The following is a 19,701-nucleotide window of genomic DNA, read 5'->3' on the forward strand; positions in this document are numbered from 1 at the left end:
AGCCTGATGGTTGTAGAGTAATAACTGTTCCTGAACCTGGTGGTGTGGGACTTAAATCTCCTGTACCACCTACCCAATGGTTGTAGCGAGAAGAAGACAGGACCTGTGTAGTCAGAAAGTGACCAACAGGAGCCAGTAAACTCCTCCTGCCTTACAAGCAGGACTTCTTAATGGTTCAGATGCACGACCTTCTGGTTCTCAATACCATCCCAAATGCTCCTTTTCCACTTTGAATGGTCCTGGTTCATGGATCCCTAAGTGTCAGTGGGAAGGAAGCTTTGAGAACATCCTTGAAACTTTCTCTGTGTCTGCCTGGTAACCTCCCATGATATTATTCCATTGCCGACAATCAGTCAACCTGGTAATAGTGCAGGCTCAGTGGATCTATAAAGCACTATTAAATTTAGTCATTACCTGCTATGACATTTTACTGTTTGCACCACATAGATTGTTTTTCTTGTCAGCTGCTCGCCGTTGGATGAAATTGTTTATGGTAAAGTCCCTTGTAGCTCATAAATTGTCTATGATTCTCACCTCCAAAAGCTGCTTCACACTATTTGTGAAGTATTTGTATCTCTCACTTTGCTTCTTTTTGAATAAGTGTTCTCAACCTGGGTTCCATAGCATAAAAACGGTTGGGAACCTCTGCTGTAGAAGAACATTGTGACAGGGGAGCCATTTCACTCACCCTTATCAAGCACGACTATCACTTAATGGCGATGAATTACCTCCCAAAAATTGCAATTGTTCCAAATCCTGAAATATATTTAACAGAGATAAATCATTCTCAGATTTGTAATTATTCAAGGTTCAAGTTAATTTTATGCTATTTCCAGAATGCAAATGTAAAGGAGATTGAAAGTATTGTTGCTCTGGATACAATGCAACAGAAAAATAACAGATTACGATAAAGAATACAATAATAAAAAAAAACATGTTCATCCATAAAGTGACGTTAGGCACAGGAATGTCATAAGTTGAATGACAGGAAATGATAAATTAGTGGCGTTGGGGGGGTGGATGGTTGGGTTAGTGGGTGGAAGTGTTAATCAGCCTTAATGCTTGGGGAAAGTAACTGTTTCTGAGTCTGGTGGTCCTGGTGTGGATGCTACGTAGCTTCCTCCCTAATGGGAGGGGACAAGCAGTTCACAAGCAGAGTGGGTGGAATGCTTCGTGATGTTGCTGGTGACGCATTAGGCAGTTTTGACTACCTGCTGTGGAGCCTTCCTGTCCGCTGCAGTGTAGTTCTCGTACCGTGCAGGGGTGTAGCTTGTTAGGATGCTCTCTGATGTGAATCAGTAGAAGGACATGAGTCTTGATGTGCGTAGTCTCACTCTCTTCAGCCTCCTCAGAAAGCAGAGGTGTTGGTGAGCTTTTCCGATTGTGAAGAATGTATTTTGGGACCTCGAGAGGTTGGGCGAGAAGTGCACTTCAAAGAGTTTTAAACTGTTTGCAGTTCCCAGTGCTGTGACGCTGATATAAAGAGGTGTTTGGGTTCTTCTAAGGTTGATAACCACCTACTTTGTCTTGTTGACACTGTGGAAGAGGTTATTCCCCTGACATCAGGACTGGAACTCTCCCACCTCCTCTCTGTAGGCCATCTCGTCGCTGTTGGTGATGAGTCCCACCACACTGTCGTGTCATCAGTGAACTTGACAATGTGATTACTTGGGTATTTAACCATGCAGTCATGTGTGAGCAGAATGTACAACATTGGGCTCAGCCAGGAGTAGACAGGAGCGGTTGTGCATGCTAACTATCTGAGTTCTGCCGGTTAGGAAGTCCAACACGCGGTTGCACAGTTGTGTATTTAGACTGAGGAATAGGAGTTTGATCACCGAGGTCTGTGGGACAATGGTGTTGAATGCCGAACTGGAATCCAGAAACAGCATCCTGCCATAAGTGTGTTTGTCTTCTAGGTGTGTCAGGGTCAGGTGCATGACTGATGCTATGGCATCTGTCATAGAGCATTTCTATTAAGCATATTGATGAGTGTCCAGTGTGGCAGGAATGGAGTTTTTGATGTGTGCCTTTACCCGTTCAAAGCACTTCATGATGATTGGAGTCAGTGTCACTGTGTGGTAGTAGTTTAGTTCTGAAGGCGGGGATGATGGTGGCTGATTCGAAGCATGTGGGGACAGCAGTCTGGATGAGTTCAGAGTTGAAGATGTCCATGTAGACATCAGTGAGCTAGTGTGCACACTCCCTGAGATGTTCTCTGGCCCGGCTGCCTTTGGGGGTTGACTCCCTGCAGAGTCCTTCTCATGTCTACTGCTGTTACAGACAGTGGCCGCACACTTGGGAGGGTGAGCAGGCATGTTTGGCCGGTATTGTGTTGCATGCCTTGAAGCCTCCTTAAAAGTTGTTTAGAGCGTCAAGGGGTTGTTTGGAGGCGTCATGAGTTACTTTTCCTTGCATAGTCAGTAATACCCTTTATGCCCATCCACACGTGCCAAGGATTGTTATTGGATCTAACATTAAGTGTCTCTGGTGTAAGAGAGTTTCAGACTTCCAACAGACATTGCATCAACCAGCAGTTGCTTTGTTTTTGATTTAATGTTGAGATGATATCCCTCAGTCTTTGATTAATCAAGCAGTGGAAATAATTTCTTGCCATTAAAGCAATTAGTTCTTCATGTCCCTTATGGCTATTAGATTGTAACAGCATATATTTATCCTTGTAATTTTAGTACACCAATCTTGGCATGAATGCACCATGTGGTAGGGTAGCGTGGTAGTTAACGCAACACTTTACAGCACCATCTGTAAAGTCAATCGGAGTTCAATTCACACTGCTGTCTGTAAGGGGTTTGTACATCCTCCCAGTGACGGAATGCATTTCCTCTGAGTACTCTGGATTCCTCACACATTCCAGTAAGACATACAGGTTGGGGTTAGTAAGTTGTTGGCAACAGAAGGTATATTGACGTCAGAAACATAGCGACACTTGGGGACTGCTTCCAGCACGTTCTCAAGACTGTGTTGGTTATCGACACAAAAGATGCATTTCGCTGTATGTTTCGATGTTTCAACGTGCTTGTGATGTAAAGCTAATCTTATCTTATTCTAATCAGCAGTCAAGAAACTCAGTGCCATATGCATAGCCTGGAAAGGAATTTGTATGAGGCAGTGTTCCCAAGTGCTTGCTGTTCTTGTCCTTCTGCATCATAGAGGTCGCTTTTTTTGAGGAGTGCTGTCAAAAATAAGCATTAGTGATTTGTTGCAGTGTATTGCGCGTACTGTGGCACAGTGCACCTGTGGCAGAGGACTGAATGCTAAGAGTGATGAGTTGATGAGGGAGAAACAAACAAACTGCCTGTACTAAATGATGGCGAGTTTTTGACCGTGATGCAGACATCCAAGCTACTGTGATTTGCCGAACAGTATTCAAGAACCATTGCTTTTCTAAATTATACTTTGTTGCTGGTAAAAAAAAAAGTTTGTGAAAGTCAGGAATTGGGTCAGTCTCTGAAAAACACCTAACTTTTGATCCTGTCTTGTAACCACATGATATATCTGTCTGGGACTGATCAAGATTCTGATCAGTCCCAGGATAGTTACTGTTAGGGGATTTTGCAATGTTAATGCAGTTGGATGTCAAGGGTAGCTAGTTGAACCCAGTCCTAAACATACAGAGAATAAACAGCCAGGAGCCTCTACTTGAATATTGTGCAGATCTTGTTGCACTGTGACAGGTGTGGTAGCTTCATCATCTGTGAAAGTGCAGATAGAATTGACCATTCATTATGCAATTATCGTACTATCCAGCAACAAAACAATACACTTAGAACAGCATTTCAATAAGAAAATTAACTTAACTATGCATTCTTCCCAGTGGCATTTTTCTTCCCATTGAAATCACTAGCACACTTCCCAAAACAGGCACATTTCTCAGTAAAAATGCTGAGAAATCTGAGGAATTCCCCACTCCCTCTTTGAACTTCATGATGGCTCATTCCAGGTGACTACGTGATTCAGACAGAAGGTTGGACGAAAGCCTGTGCCCTGGAGCCCTGAACTTTCTCTAAGATGAGTTGGTAAAACCTAGTGGGGTCTCAGTGAATGCTGACTTTTGAGCATAAAGTCAAGGCTACTGACTTAAGTAGTGAAACCTTCCAGTTGGTTTGTTGGGGGTGTCTTTTGATGCAATTTGCTACGTAACCACATGGGGGACTTCAGAGCAGGTGAGCAAAATTTGATTCAAGTGGTGGAGTTTAACAAGCATTTTGAATGAAGAAAGTGTGGGAGATGGCTGGAAAGGTTTAGGAAGGGGAATCTCAGATTTTAATACATAATCCTATGAAGGCATGAATACCAGTGGTGAAGCAACTAAAATTGGACATGTACTGTGGAGATTTATCGGGTTCAAGAGTTTATAGCTGTAGTAGAAAGAAACAAGGTAATTCGAGGAATTTGAAAAAAAAACAATGACGAATTTTAAAGTAAGTCTTTAAATTCCTGCTGGGAGCTAATGTGGGTCAGGGGTAAATGGGTGAATAGGATTTGGTATGAACTGGCATTTTGACAACAGTGTTTTGGAATGACCCATCAATCGCAGATAGAATAAAGGAGGAGCAGTGGTCAGTTGCAGAGATAGAATAAGCACCCTTTATGACTATGTGGATACAGGCAGCCCCAGTGTTACGGAAATTCACCTTTATGGAATTCACAAATCTTTGCCTAGCAATTTGAGATATGGAATAAAAATTGCTATCACAAGATTTGTGTGGGTGTGGTGGGGGGGAAGATATAAGTACATGAGTCAACACAATTTCTTTCAACCTGTGTTTCTTGACGCTTGCACAAGTGACAAGTGGAAACCCGCGATATGCCAAGTTTTCTAGGAAGCAACCCCTCCTTAATATGGGGGTCACTCTTTATGTCTCACTTTTGTGTGAAGACAAGTCCAAGGTTACAGAGAGTCTGCCTGCGCCTTAGACTTTTGCCAAAGAGCAAGACAGAGTCAGTAGCCATGGAATGGTGCGTGTCACAGGGGTTTGTATCCAGGAAGGGCTAGCTTATTGAGCATTCGAATGTTTCAGTAATTAATATTTTCTTTCATTAGACCCCTTCCGCTTTCTAAAGAACAGGACATGCTTCGAACAGTGAGATTGTACATACAGCAACATCAGTATGATAAAGCAGTAAGTATTCTATTGAAGCAAGACACATCAAAGTTGCTGGTGAACGCAGCAGGCCAGGCAGCATCTCTAGGAAGAGGTACAGTCGACGTTTCAGGCCGAGACCCTTCGTCTGACCTCTTCCTAGAGATGCTACCTGGCCTGCTGCGTTCACCAGCAACTTTGATGTCTGTTGCTTGAATTTCCAGCATCTGCAGAATTCCTGTTGTTTGAGTATTCTATTGAAACTAGTTATTTAGGTTATTAAATTAAATTCACATAGTAAACAATTTAAGCAAGCAATAGAATCTTGATTTATTTTTAATATTAAACAATAATGTATTTTACTCTGTTTTTGTCGAAGGCGCTTAAGAAGAGAATAATCACAAAACCATCCGTGCTTAAATATTGATCTTAAAATACAGATTATAATTGAGTAATGAACCTCTATACATTGAGATTCAAAAAGATTAATGTGTTTATCTTCTAATGTTACTGTTCATACAAAATGTTACAGTCTGGTAAGCTTTCTGCTGTATTTCCATTTTTATCACATGTCTCTTCATTTGATAAGACCTTTAGAAACTGGAAATCAAAATGCAGACAATTGCAGATTGGCCAGTGCCCGTGGTGGTTGGGAGGCTTGTTGATTACAGAGCCGGATCTATCTGGAGGAGATTGAAATAGAAGAAAGTGAATGAGGATAAAGGAGGAGGGAATAAAAGGGGGCTGAAATTGTGAGGTAGGGAAAAAGGCTAGAAACTGGAAATAAGGGAATGCTGTAAATACCCTGCAAATGAGGCAAAGTCAAAGCTGAATTTATTGTCATATGCAAAGGTACATGCATGCACAGGCACTTTGAAAAACTTTCTTGCAGCAACATCACACACACATGCATCATTACAGTAAGTAGCATTGACAAGAAATACTTAAAAAGTTAAACATTAATTTATACATGATGTCACTCAGAAGGGAAGGGGGAAGAAGAGGCACGCTGTGGTGATTGGTTTGGTGATTTATTAGTTAGGGGAATGGACAGGAAGTTCTGTGAGCAAGAACAAGATTCCCAGATGGTATGTTGCCTCCCAGCTGCCAGGGTCCAGGATATCTCGGATCGAGTCCTCGGCATTCTTAAGTGAGAGGGTGAACAGCCAGAAGTCATGGTCCATGTAGGTACCGATAACATGGCTAGGATGAGTGACAGGGTTCTCCAAAGGGAGTTCAGGGAGTTAGGTGCTAAGTTAAAGGACAGGACATCCAGGGTTGTGATCTCAGGATTGCTAACCATGCCACGTGCTAGTGAGACCATCACTAGGAAGATTATACAGTTTAATTCGTGGCTAAGGAGTTCATGTAAGTGGAAGGGCACAACATTTTTGGATCTCTGGGCTCTGTTCCAGGGAAAGTGGGACCTGTACAGAATCTGTGGAATTCTTTGCCACAGGGAGCTGTGGAGGACAAATCTTTATATATGTTTAAGGCAGAGGTTGATGGATTCTCGATTGGTCAGGATTTAAGGGATGTGGGGAGAAGGCAGGTTGAGAGGAAAATTGGATCAGCCGTGATGAAATGGTGGAGCAGATTCAATGGGCCAAATGGCCTAATTCTGCTCCTATATCTGATGGTCTTATGATTTTACAAAAAGAAAACCGAAGTTAGAATTTTTAAGATACTATCTGGATACATAACTGCTAGGTATGGCAACTGCTCTGCATGAGATCAAAAGAAAGTGCAGAGCTTTGTAAACACAGTTCTGCACGTCAGGGAAACCAGCCTCCACCTCTGGGCTCTGTCTGTAATTCTCGCTGCCTCTATAAAGCAAACAGCATAATCAAAGACTCCACCCACCCCAAACATTCTCTTTCTTTGCCCCCTTTTTCATCGGACAGAGGGTACAAAAGCCTGAAAGCCAGACTCAATGAAAGCTTCTACCCAAGTATGAAAAAGACTATTGAACGGTTCTCTAGTAAGATAAAATGGACTCTTGACCTCGCAATCTACCTCATTGTGATCTTGCACCACATTGCTTACAGGACAAAAAGAAAGAACACAGCTCTTTCTCTGTAGCTGTTGCACTTTATTTTGCATTATTATTGTCTTATCTTGTTGTACCGCATAGTGACAAGCTTTTCACTGTATCTCAGCACATGTGACAATAATAATCCAATACCAATTCGAATTCCAAGATTAGAGGTACAGTTAGTTCCATAGGCTATAAATTAATGGAGAAATACAAGTGAATGGACAATTTACCAACCTTAGTTGCTTATGTATCTTAAAAGTCAAGATGTTATTTGCAAGTGATCCAATCCCACCCCACCTAATGTCACATCAGGAGGGGAATTTCATACTTTTTGTTGCGTGCTCCTGGACATCGTCCTACAGTGGTTTAGCTCTAATTTGAAGTTTATACCATGTTTTCATAATTCTGAGGTCCCAATTGGATTAATACACCACCGTCCTTCATAATTTAACATATTTTAGCTTCCTTGCATCCCATGGTGCTTCTCATGGGACAAAATAAGGCTTTAAAAATATTCAATATTAGAGGCCGAGAGGTGAATCTTTAATTTGCTGACCCTTAGATTCTCTATCCTTCTCTATTCTGTGTCATTGTCCACTTAATGAGGCATTTGACAGAAGTGGAATCAGTGATAAGTGAATGTGGTTGTCTGCAGAATATGTAGATATAGTGAAAATGTAAAGCTGCAGCACATGACTGAAGTTTCCACTGTATCAATGGATAAAACAAGGTTCTTGCAATTTAATCTGAACTTGCCTGTTTTGAAACACTTGCCTGCTCACAAAGCAAAGAAACTAACTCGTGCTTAAGGTTGGTACATTCTTCTACCCGTTTGCACGCGTTTCCTCCCACAGTTCAAAGACGTACCGGTTAGTAGGTTAATTGATTACTGTAAATTTGCCTGTGATTAGGCTAGGGGTTAAATCGGTGGGTTGCTGGGCAGTGTGGCTCGTTGGGCTGGAAGGGCCTGACCCACACTATGTCTCTAAATAAAAACAATAAATAAATAAAAAATATATGGCAGATGTATTCTGTCTAAAAGAGAGAAGCATCACTGACTTAATATTTTTCCTATTATTAAGAAGGCTGAAAACACTGTCCATTCATCATCATCGTGTTCCTTCCTTTGAGCTCCATGGATACACCCCAAAGAATGGTGGACCTACCCATCCCCTTCCCCTTCCCTTTATTCCATGGTCCATGGTCCATTGTCCTCTTTTATCAGATATTTTCTTCTTCAGCCCTTCACCTTTTTCATCTATCACATCCCAACTTCGCACTTCATTCCCACTTACCCTTCCCCCCCACCCATCCACCAAACGCTTTCCCCTCACCTGGACCCACTTATCACTTGCCAGCTTATATTCTTCCTCCTTCTCCACCCACCACCTTATTCTGTCTTTCCAGGCCTAGTGAAGGTTCTCAGTCCAAAATATCAACTGTTTATTTCCCTTCATAGATTCTGCCTGACCTGCTGAGTTCTTCAGAATTTTTTGTGTGCTAAAAGTTTCCCGAGTTTTTTTGTTTTCATACTTGCTCCTAATGCTGCATAGGCTATGCACCAGTGGATTAGAGATGTCACAGCAGGACAATTAGCTGCTTTATTTCTGCAAGTGCAGAGAGAAAAAAAAAGAGGCATATTTGCTTAAAATGGCTGTTGTAGGATGGAGTTTCTTAAACATTCTCACAAAATAATGGCCATAACACATCCTTTTAAACTTGTCCAAAGATGTGTTGCATTTTGGCAAAACGCCTTCAAGTCTAGTGGATAGGTTATGGTCACTGCAAGCAACATGGAACTTCCATATCACTCAAAAATCAGGTTTATTTGCCTTTGTGTAGAGGCTTGTGACAGTGTCCTGTTTTGATTGTATGTTCCTAAACAAATATAATGATGTGACTATTACTTACAGTTTAGACAATTAAGAATTTTGGAAAAAATATATTAAGTAATGTATGCAAACAAAATAATCGTAGTGCCTATTCATTAATGAAGCACGAATTTCTGCTCTACCTTGAGATAATGTATTTAGAAATAAGGTATTTTAGAAGAAAAATGTGTTGGAAATTAATAAATGATCAAATTGGGACCCAGAATTCTGTGATGAGAAAATTAATATTTTCCTCTGCCATATCTATAATAATAACTTAAGTCATAATGTGGAAACAGACCCTTCAGCTCTCCAAGCCTATGCAGATCATCACCACCCATTTACACTAATCCTTCATTAATCCTGTTTTTATCCTCCCTGCATTCCCATCTTCTCGCCCCTGAATTACGTACTCAAAGAATTTTGCTATGTATAGGCTCCTGAGCCTGCTCCGCCCTTCATAGTTGATATATTTCAGCATCACTTTTCCACAAAATCCTTCTGTTCTCTGATCCTTTAAGTGCCCAAAAGTATGTCTGAGAAGTACAATTAATATAATAGAAACAATAACTAGTGATAATTTTACAGAAGGGAGCCAGTTGATTTCCATTTTGATGGTCTAAACAATTTTAACAGTAGAGCACTTTTCATTAGTAACATTGTTTTCTTTTGCAGATCAAACTTTGCACGTCTCTAATAAAACTTGGTCTGGAAGGACTCTCTTATTATCATACTTACGATCGTATATTCTTGGGGATTAGTGTAGCTCTTGGATTTTTGGGCTGGATATCCTTTGTTTTTGTGCTAATTGTCAAATTCCACACAAGATTATCTAAACCAATCTCCAAACTGGACAAGGTAGGTGGAAAAAAAAATGAACTTTTAAAATTGCTCCCCAGTCTGGTCTGAGTAGGCATCAAATAGTAAAATTGTATGCATAATTCTGAAGCTAACAATAATGCCTTGCAGCTTGAAATCATTAACTGTAATCACCATAAATGTTTCCCTGACTACTTCTTCCATTCTCGATTGTTTATGCAATTTCAAAGACTGTTCTGGTAGTAATGTGAACTTCTGCTGAATTTCATGTATTTCACAGCTGTCGACTGGCAATCACCTTCCTGTGATATTCATTGGAGCTGGTGTTATCATAACGTCGTTTCTGCTGATTCAGAGCTGTCCATGGACATATTTTATTTATTGCCTGCTGCCAGTCGCAGTCTGGTATGCAGTCATAAAGGAGTAAGTGGTAAATTATTTAGATCGACTTGTCAAACTTGTTGTACTTCATTACAGTGGACTTCAGTACAGTTTGTTAATAGAAAAAATTGTGTTGAAGGATGCAAAACAGAGTTGTAAAAGTCTTTCAAAATGTTTTGGGGGGACCATTTAGGGGTTGACCACTCACTGGTCCTCTGCTTATGCTGTGTTGTTGTTGCTCCTTCTTGCGCCTTGTGGTGCATTTGGCGGCTTTTTTTTTCTTGTTCCTTTAGCATTTGTCTGATTTTACAAGGCCGAGTTGCTAGCTCGATGCTCAATCCAGCACGGATGGAAAGTGTGCAAGGACCCAGCCGGATTTGAACCTGGGGCTATTGGCCTCGAAGTCTAGTGCTGAGGCCACTGCATCACCACCTTTATGTTGTGTAGATTAAGAGTTTAAAACATTTTATGCTGTTGCTTTTAACAGCAATTCTACTACACAAATTTTGGTCATACATGCAAATATTTCTCTGAAATGTGAAAATAATTTGGAGTACCAGTTTTAGGGGCAACTGTTGTGAGGAACTTAACAACAGTTTTGCAAGGCTTGCCATTTTCTTTTTAAATAAAAGCCTTGGGAACATTTTTGCCATTTTTGAAGCTGCATTGTAACTGAAAGTTGCCATTGCTCTCTGCATTTCTAATTTGTAATTTTTTCTGTTTTGGTAAATGTGATTAATTAGAGTTGTTAACTTCTTTAAAGAAAATTACACCTCCTAGCGCTTATCCCTGCAAGTGGCCCAATTGTTACACCTGCCCATTCACCACCTCCGTCACCCTCCATTCAGGGCCACAAACCGTCCTTCTAGGTGAGGCAACACTTCACCTTCAAGACTGTTGTGTTCAGTTCTCCCAATGCAGCCTCCTCTACATCGGTGAGACCCGTTGAAAATTGGGGGACTACTTCATTGAGCACCTTGGCTCCATCCGCCAAAAGCAGAGCTCCCCACTGGCCAAACACTTTAATTCCCATTCCGACATGTCGGTCCACGGCCTCCTTGTGTGCCAGGATGAGGCCACCCTCAGGGTGGAGGAGCAACACCTTATATTCCGTCTGGGTGGCTTCCAACCTGATGGCATGAATATCGATTTCTCCTTCCAGTAATAAGATCTTTCCCTCCCCCGTCCCCTCCCCTCTTCTCACCTGCCTATCATTTCCTCCTGGGTCCTCTTTTCGTTCCCTTTCTCTTATGTTCCACTTTCATCTATCAGATTTCTTCTTCTCCAGCCCTTTACCTTTCCCATCCACTTGACTTCATCTATCACTTTCTAGCTAGCCTCCTTCCCCTTCCACTACCTTTTTATTTTGGCATCCTCCCCCTTCTATTTCAGCCCTGAGGAAGGGTCTCGGCCTAAAACGTAGATTGTTTATTCATTTCCATAGATGCTCTAGGACCTGTTGAGTTCCTCCAGCATTTTGCGTGTGTTGCTTTGGATTCCCGGCATCTGCACCAATTCTCGTGCTTACTTTACAAATGGTATTTTTGATAGGACTGAAACTTAACTTCCTGTGGGCAAGATTCATCCAAAATAACATTAGTCTTCTTGTTTAACAGGTTTAGAGTCATTTGTGATGTAATCAATTCATTTTCAACACATCACCCTATAAAATCCCTTGGCTGTTCACTGCTTTTTATTCTGGGGATTGAAACTTTGGTAAGCATTGCAAACTATTCTTCTATTTTTAGATTTGGTTTTGAAAATCAGAGGTGAAGTTCCAGCAAATGGAAATTCTGGCAGCTGGGGAGTTCACCGATCAATACATGTCATAGTTTGGCATACAAGTTCTCAGAAAGTGTGATGTGGGATTACCTGACATTTACTTGTGCAGGAAGCGTCACAGTAGTGTAGCAGTTAATGCGAAGCTATTACAACTCAGGGCGTTCCAGAGATTGGATTTCAATTCCGGCACTGTTCGGAAAGGAGTCTCTGTCCTTCCCAAGGAATGTGAGGGGTTTTCCCTAGGTGCTCCAGTTTCCTCCCACAGCCCAAGACCCACACCACTATTAATTGGTCTTTGTAAATTGTTCTGTGATTAGGTTAGGGTTAACAGGGGTTGTGGGGTCGTTGGGGCAGTGTGGCACAAAAGGCCAGAATAGCCCGCTCTGCGCTTAATTGTTAAATAAATAAAGATGGCACTGGCAGAGAGTCTCGCAATCAAACACCCTGCAGAAGTTTACATTTAACACAATTGAGAGAAAGTTAATAGTTTTGTCCATACCCGGAAGTAACACCTTTGCTCTTGAATTTGCCTCAGAGTGTTGTGGGTTCAAACACCTCTCCAGCCTCTGAGAGTTTACTCTGATGTTCAAATATCAAAGCAAGGGGAGTTCTTCTTTGTTGACATTTTGCTTTGCAAATTTCATAATTATATTGATCAGTTTCTACCTTCTGCTTCTAATTTCTAATTTGTGTATGAAGATAAGCCCTCAGTTTCAAAGAGATGTAAACAGCTCTTTGGAGTAGTGAGTTCATCCAGTCTCTTGGCTTACACTCACAGAATGCAGGAACAGGCCCTTTGACTCACAATGACTACGCCAACCACATTGCCACTTTAAACTGCACATCTTCCTGCTCATCCATTCCCTGACTGTTCTTATGTCTGCCTAAATGTCCCTTAAGCTTCTCTGTGAATCCCACCATAAAAAATTATTTAGGCATTCATTTTTCATTTGAGGGACCTTGCTGTGTGCTTTTAAATACAGTGCTGTCTTTGGAATTGTAGTAGATAGCAACACAGCAGAAGAAATTTATTATTTCCCAGATGCTCTGCAAAATACTAATGGCTATGTGAATGCAAACATCAATGTTTTGGGCACATACTATTGTTAATTTAATCAGGGTACAGTAAACATTGAAAGCTACATTAGGTCAGTCTGTTTGTGCTCTTAATTCTGTTTCTCCGTTCAATTAGATCATGGCTAATCTGTACTTTAATTTGATCTGCCTGTCGTAGTTCTATGACTCTTAATGCACTTGTCCAATGTTAAAAGTCAATAATGACTTTCCAATAAAGTTCAAAGTAAATTTATTATCAAAGTCCATAATTGCCACCATTTACAATCCTCAGATTTGTTTTCTTGCGGACATTCACAGCAGATATAAAGAAACACCATAGAATCAGTGAAAAACTACACAAAGCAAGGCAGAGAAACTACCCAATGTGCAAAAGACAACAAACTGTGCAACTACAAAAAAAATTATTATAAGTGAATAAGCAATAAATATGAAGAACATAAAATGAAGTCCTAGAAAGTGCGTTCATAGGTTGTGGGAACAGTTCAGTGTTGGGGTGAGTGAAGTTATCCTCTCTGGTTCAAGAGCCTGATGGTTGAGATTTAACAACTGTTCCTGAACCTGGTTGTGAATTGAATTGACTTTGGTTCTTACATCCTTCACGTACACGAGGAGTAAAAATCTTTACGTTACGTCTCCGTCTGAATATGCAATTTCTAGTAATTTGTAATAGATCGTATGTACAACAGGACAGCCAATGTAGCACCGAAGTACAATCATATCAGCGTGAATTAATCAGTCTGATGGTCTGGTGGAAGAAGCTGTCCTGGAGCCTGTTGGTCCTGGCTTTAATGCTGCGGTACCGTTTCCTGGATCTTTCGGGCTCTTTTTTCGCACCTGTCACTGTAAATGTCCTGAATAGCGGGAAGTTCACATTCACAGATGTGCTGGGCTGTCCACACCACTCTCTGCAGAGTCCTGCAATTGAGGGAAGTACAGTTCCCATACCAGGTAGTGATATAGCCAGTCAGGATGCTCTCAATTGTGCCCCTGTAGAACATCCTTAGGATTTAGTCAATAATAGCAGGTGAAAACATTTGAAGATTGTTTTTTTTTATATATTAAGCAATGAAATGCAGCATAAATAATCTGGTAAAATTTATTGTCCACCACTAATTAGCCATGAGCTTGCCAGCCTGGAGTCACCTACTGGTCTGATTTCGATGGCTGATAAGGAAAAAGTATTTGTGTTGTGAGCTTTATGTTGAAACTGGTTGCATTTCACATCAGACAGCTTTACTGTTTTCTTGAGATCTATAGACATCAGTCTTTCAAGTATAAACAACTGAGCATGTCTACTTTTATTCTTTTTTGTCTATTTATCTTCTAAAGGGAGATTGATATGAACATAGCAACCATTCATGAGCATCTCACAATCTTTCCCATTTGAACTAGAATACTCTATAATGGTTAATACTTTTGTATTTAACTGCAGTTGAAATCATTTCTTTAATGTTCACAACTAATTTCTGTAATAATTCTTGCAACTGTGGCTCTGTCCTGAATATTTCTGCAGCTCCCTTTTATCAATTGAAAGTAAGGAAGGCACACATTGATCTGCCTGTGGAGAAGATATCCTAAAGATGTCTAACAAGACCAACTTCATCCTTGCTATTCTCTCAGGTGTTCTGTTGGAAGAGCTGGGCACCGCTCTAGTATCTGTAAACACTGAGTTTTGTAAAACTGTTGCTTTGTGGTGCTGACATACTTGCACTTGTGTGGCTGTGTTTTAATGACATTCAATTCTTCTGTGCCCATATCTAATAATAGAATTTTTTTTTTCTAGATTGCGAGTTTCTTCTACCGTGAAGTTCTTACACTTGGTCTGATTGCCTTTGCTGGCTGGCCTCTACAATCCAAGCTGTTTTATCACAATAAGGTGACACTGCACTTGCACCGGAAAACATTCCTTTTGTTTGAAAGATAATGCTACTTCACTTTCAATTGATAAATTTACCATTTGTCATCTTTTAACCTAATTTTGCTTGCAAACTAAATTGCAATTTGAGGTTGCTAGGTATTTGAAATGAGTAGAGAAAAACTTTTCTTGCTTTAGGAGATTCTGTAACAAAAGGAAATAGAATTAAACTCAAAATCTGTGCATGGCTTAGATTGAATATACTAATTCTGTAAGATTTTAAATAGAATACTGATTTATGTTTTCCCTTCGTTTACAGAAACTGAAATCATGGTGAATTTTAAGACACTAGTACTTCCTTTAAAGAGCACTTCTATTTATATAACTGTAATATTCTATGAAATTAAGCATGACTAGAAAGCCTTCTGTACATCAGTGTACCTTTTGACAACACTGCATCAAGCCAATGAATTGGCAGTGGGACATATGGCTAACAGTAGTCAATTACACATCAAACAAAGTTAAATTGCTCAGCCACTCTGTTCAGAGAACAGAGAAAACAGATACTACACAAACTGCTTTCAATAAAAGCAGAGCAATTGCTCCTGAAAAATACGTTGAATGCATTGCAAATTACATGCATGAAATTAGTATCAGTTTACAGCAGGCAGAGGTTCACTTGCAAATCACTGCAGCTAAATCTGGTACGTAATGAATCGCTCATTCATTACACAACAGATTTAGCACATATTCAACACTAAAGCCAGCCAGTAGAAATGATTGGCTCATTACCCTGTCAATTCTTTGTGATGAATATACATCAATGAAAGATGTATTAAAATAAACATTAATTCTTCAAGACGTACATTAGTATCTCAAATTGTATACACTCAATTACCTTTATGTTTTCCATTTTAATGGTTGTGAGTATTTCAAGCATAATTTGTACATAGAGTCATAGAACACTACAACCTGGAAACAGGCCATTCTGTCCATCTAGTCCATGCTGAACTATTATTCTACCTAATTCCGTTGACCTGCACCTAGACCATAGCCCTTCATACCCTTCCCATCCACATACTTATCCACATTTCTCTTAAATGTTGAAATCAAACCCGCATCTACCACTTCAGCTGGCAGCTTGTTCCTCACTCTCTCCACTCTCTGAGTGAAGAAACTCCCCTTCATGTTCCCCTTAAACATTTCCCCTTTCACCCGTAACCTATGACCTCTAGTTCTAGTCTCACCCAACCTCTGTGGAAAAGGCCTACCTGCATTTACCCTATCTAGATCCCTCATAATTTTGTATACCTCTATCAAATCTCCCCTCATTCTCTTACAGTCTAGGGAATAAAGTCAATACTTATTCAATCTTTCTCTACAACTGAGGTTCTCAAGTCCTGACAAGATCCTTATAAATATTTTCTGTTCTCTTTCAATCTTATTAATATCCTTCTTGTAGCTAGGTGACCAGAAATGCACACAATACTCCAAATCAGGCCTCACCAACGTCTTATAAAACTTCATTATAATGTCCCAACTCCTGTAATCAATACTTAGATTTATGTAGGCCAATGTGCCAAAAGCTCTTTGTATGACCCTTTGTACCTGTAAAGCCACTTTCAGGGAATTATGGATCTGTATTCCCAGATCTACACGGCTCAATGCCCTGCCATTTACTGTGTGAATCCTACTCTTGTTTGTGCTCCCAAAGTGCAACACCTCACACTAGTCTGCATTAAATTCTGTCTACCATTTTTGACAGTCAGTTGTTACTGCTGGTCTAAACCCTTCTGCAAACTTTGATCGCCTTCCTCTCTCTGTCCACTATGCCTGCAATCTTAGTGTCATTCGCAAATGAGAAAAATTGCTGCTTTTTGAACTGAAACACATGCAACTGACACTACTTAAAAACTTAATGTTTTAAGCATGGTGTAGTGTCTTACAGTCATGCAACTGACAGTAGTTAGAAACTTCAGCAAGTGTCTCCTGTCTCAAATAAATGAAGGGAATTCTGGCTTTTCTTGATTAGTTTTTGTTTTCTTAGAGTTATCTCAAATAAGTGGCCGCCCTGATTAACTGATGGCCCGATTAATGGGAATCCACTGTACTTTGAATTACAAAGGCCAGTGTGCCAAAAGCTCTCTTTATGACTTTATCTACTTGTGATGGCACTTTCAAGGAATTATAGATTTATATTTCCAGATCCCAGATCCCTCTGTTATACCACACTCCTCAGTGCCCTACCATTCACCATGTAAGTATTACCCTGCTTTGTCCTCCCAGAGTGCAACGCCTCACACTTGTCTGCATTAGATTCTATTTGCCATTTTGTCAATCCATTTTTCCAGCTTGTCCAGATCTCCCTGCAAGCTTTAATAGTCATCCTGTCTGTCCATTACACCCCCAGTCTTGGTGTCATCCATAACTCTGCAGACACAGTTTACCACATTATCATCCAGATTGTTGATAACTGTAGATGACAACAACAGAACAAGCGCCAATCCTTGTGGAATACCGTTAGTCACAGACCTCCAGTTGGAGAGACAACTATCTATGACCACTGTCTGGCTTTCCCCACAAAGCCGATCACGAATCCAGTTTGCAACTTCTCGCTCATGTGACTGAACCAGCTTGACCAATCTCCCAAGTGGGATCTTGTCAGAGGCCTTGTTAAAGTCCAGGTAGACTACATCCACTGTCTTTCCTTCCACTTTCCTGATAACCTCCTAGAAAATCACTATAAGATTGGTTAGACGTGACCTGCCACGTACTGAGCTATGTTGACTATCCCTAATCTCTCCCTGTCTATCCAAATACTTATATATCTGGACCCTTAGAGTACCTTACAATAATTTTCCCATTTTGGTTCGGAATGTTGTTGCTTGCTTCTATTGTTTGCATCATTTGTGCTTTTTTTCCCCCTTTCTTTGCGCATCATGTGTTGGTCTTTATTTTTTAAATTGGTTTCGTATGAGTTTCATGCTATGTGGCTGACTGTTAGCAAACAAATCTCAAGGTTGTATAATTTATACATACTTTGATAATAAATATACTTTTAAACTTGAAAGTTTGTTCCCTAATCTCATAGCTATCAGCGTGGATCACACGGATATCTTCCCAATGTTAAGTATTCCCAGATTGTGTGTTCAAGTTGCTGATGCAACCTGTATTTTCGGATTTGGTTTTAGTAGGCAAGATTTCTTGTTGCTGTTATGAACTAATCTTCATGTTAAAAAATATATCTTATCCTTTGGAAGCTTATAATTTAATGCAAATGAAATTATAAGTTTGGGTGAAGGAAATATTTTGCTTTATGTAAGCAATGTAAATCCAAAGATGGGATTGGGATCTGTCGTAGTTCTTCTTTCTTTATAGTTTAGCAGCCCTGACCATCATCCCGTGAACTGGGACGGACTATGCAGATTACATGCATCAATTGCTCAACAGGTTTTTAACACACAGATAAATGGATTATAGCTAGCTTGAACTGGAAATGATAAACACAAAATAATCTGCAGAGCTGGGATCAAACCAACACTCACAACATGCTGGAGGAACCCAGTAGGTCAGGCAGTATCCGTGGAAAAGATCGGTCGACGTCTCGGGCCGGAACCCTTCGTCAGGACTGTAGAGGGAAGGGGCAGAGGCCCTATAAGAAGGTGGGGGGGAGGGTGCGAAGGAGAAGGCTGGTAGGTTCCAGGTACCAGTCTTGTCCTTCCCACCCTCCCCCCACCTTCTTTATCGGGCCTCTGCCCCTTCCCTCTACAGTCCCGACGAAGGGTTCTGGCCTGAAACGTCGACCGATCTTTTCCACGGATGCTGCCCGACCTACTGAGTTCCTCCAGCATGTTGTGACTGGAAATGATAAACTTGCATCTGATCTAAATGGTATATGTGTTATTTTTTGTTTTATTATGATCATGTTTTTATTTTCTGTAGGCCATGTCTTTAAGCTGGATATTTTTCTGCTTAGTCCTGGCTGTATTTCCATTGATGCCAGTTCTTGGAAGAAGTCCTAATATTACTCTTGTGTAAGTTTGCTCATCTCTTTATAAAAAAAATTAAAAAGGTTTAATTGTTTATTTTGAAATTTAACACATCAGAAAACTGATTCTAATAATAAAGTATAATGGTATCTTGAGATAACGTTTAAAGGAAAATAAGTATGTAATTAATAGAGAAAATATGTTATCAGAAGTTTATTTTGACACTGTGTAATATTCATGCACAATGTGCAGTTGGACCAGTTGCATAAATGGGCTGAAAAATAGCAGATGAAATTTAATGCAGACAAATGTGAGTTGTTGCACTTTGGGAGGATAAACCTGAATAGGACTTACACTGCAAATGGTAGGGCACTAGGGAGTGTGGTAGAACAGGGGGTGGATCTTGGAATACAGACCTACAATTCCTTGAAAGTGGCATCACGAGTAGCTAGGGTCATAAAGAAAGCTTTTGGCACATTGGTCTTCATAAATCAAAGTACAGTGGATTCCGGTTAATTGGGCCATCGGTTAATCGGTTAAACTTCAGCTAATTGGGGCGGCTGTTTAATTGGGCGAAAATGTACTGGTCCAGTTGTGTCATAATTAACTATATTGAGAGCAGGAGCTTGGATGTCATGTGAAGGTGTTCACGACCCTTCGCCAAGATAGCGCTGGTGAATCACGACAACATGTTGCAGATGCTTACAATACTTATAAATATACATCTCCTGAATTTCTCCTACTACTGAAATCTGCAGCCTATAATTTCCCTTTAAGCAATGTG

At 40.4% G+C, this 19,701-nt stretch overlaps 1 protein-coding gene across 4 annotated transcripts in view; it reads left to right on the plus strand.

Annotated features, from left to right (window-relative positions):
• Positions 1–19,701, plus strand: part of pign (phosphatidylinositol glycan anchor biosynthesis, class N) — a 150,758-nt gene that overhangs the window by 78,781 nt on the left and 52,276 nt on the right. For all 4 annotated transcript variants that reach the window (XR_010020749.1, XM_063069652.1, XM_063069653.1 and 1 more), the window contains exons 13-18: positions 5,066–5,144; positions 9,690–9,872; positions 10,114–10,256; positions 11,831–11,930; positions 14,857–14,949; positions 18,871–18,962. Coding sequence is in view for 3 of the 4 variants with exons in the window: in XM_063069652.1 (XP_062925722.1) it covers positions 5,066–5,144; positions 9,690–9,872; positions 10,114–10,256; positions 11,831–11,930; positions 14,857–14,949; positions 18,871–18,962 (690 nt within the window). In the remaining variant the exon portion in view is untranslated. The remainder of the gene's footprint in view (positions 1–5,065; positions 5,145–9,689; positions 9,873–10,113; positions 10,257–11,830; positions 11,931–14,856; positions 14,950–18,870; positions 18,963–19,701) is intronic.

The sequence above is a fragment of the Mobula hypostoma genome, chromosome 17 (assembly GCF_963921235.1).
Source record: "Mobula hypostoma chromosome 17, sMobHyp1.1, whole genome shotgun sequence".
NCBI classification, from domain to species: domain Eukaryota; kingdom Metazoa; phylum Chordata; class Chondrichthyes; order Myliobatiformes; family Myliobatidae; genus Mobula; species Mobula hypostoma.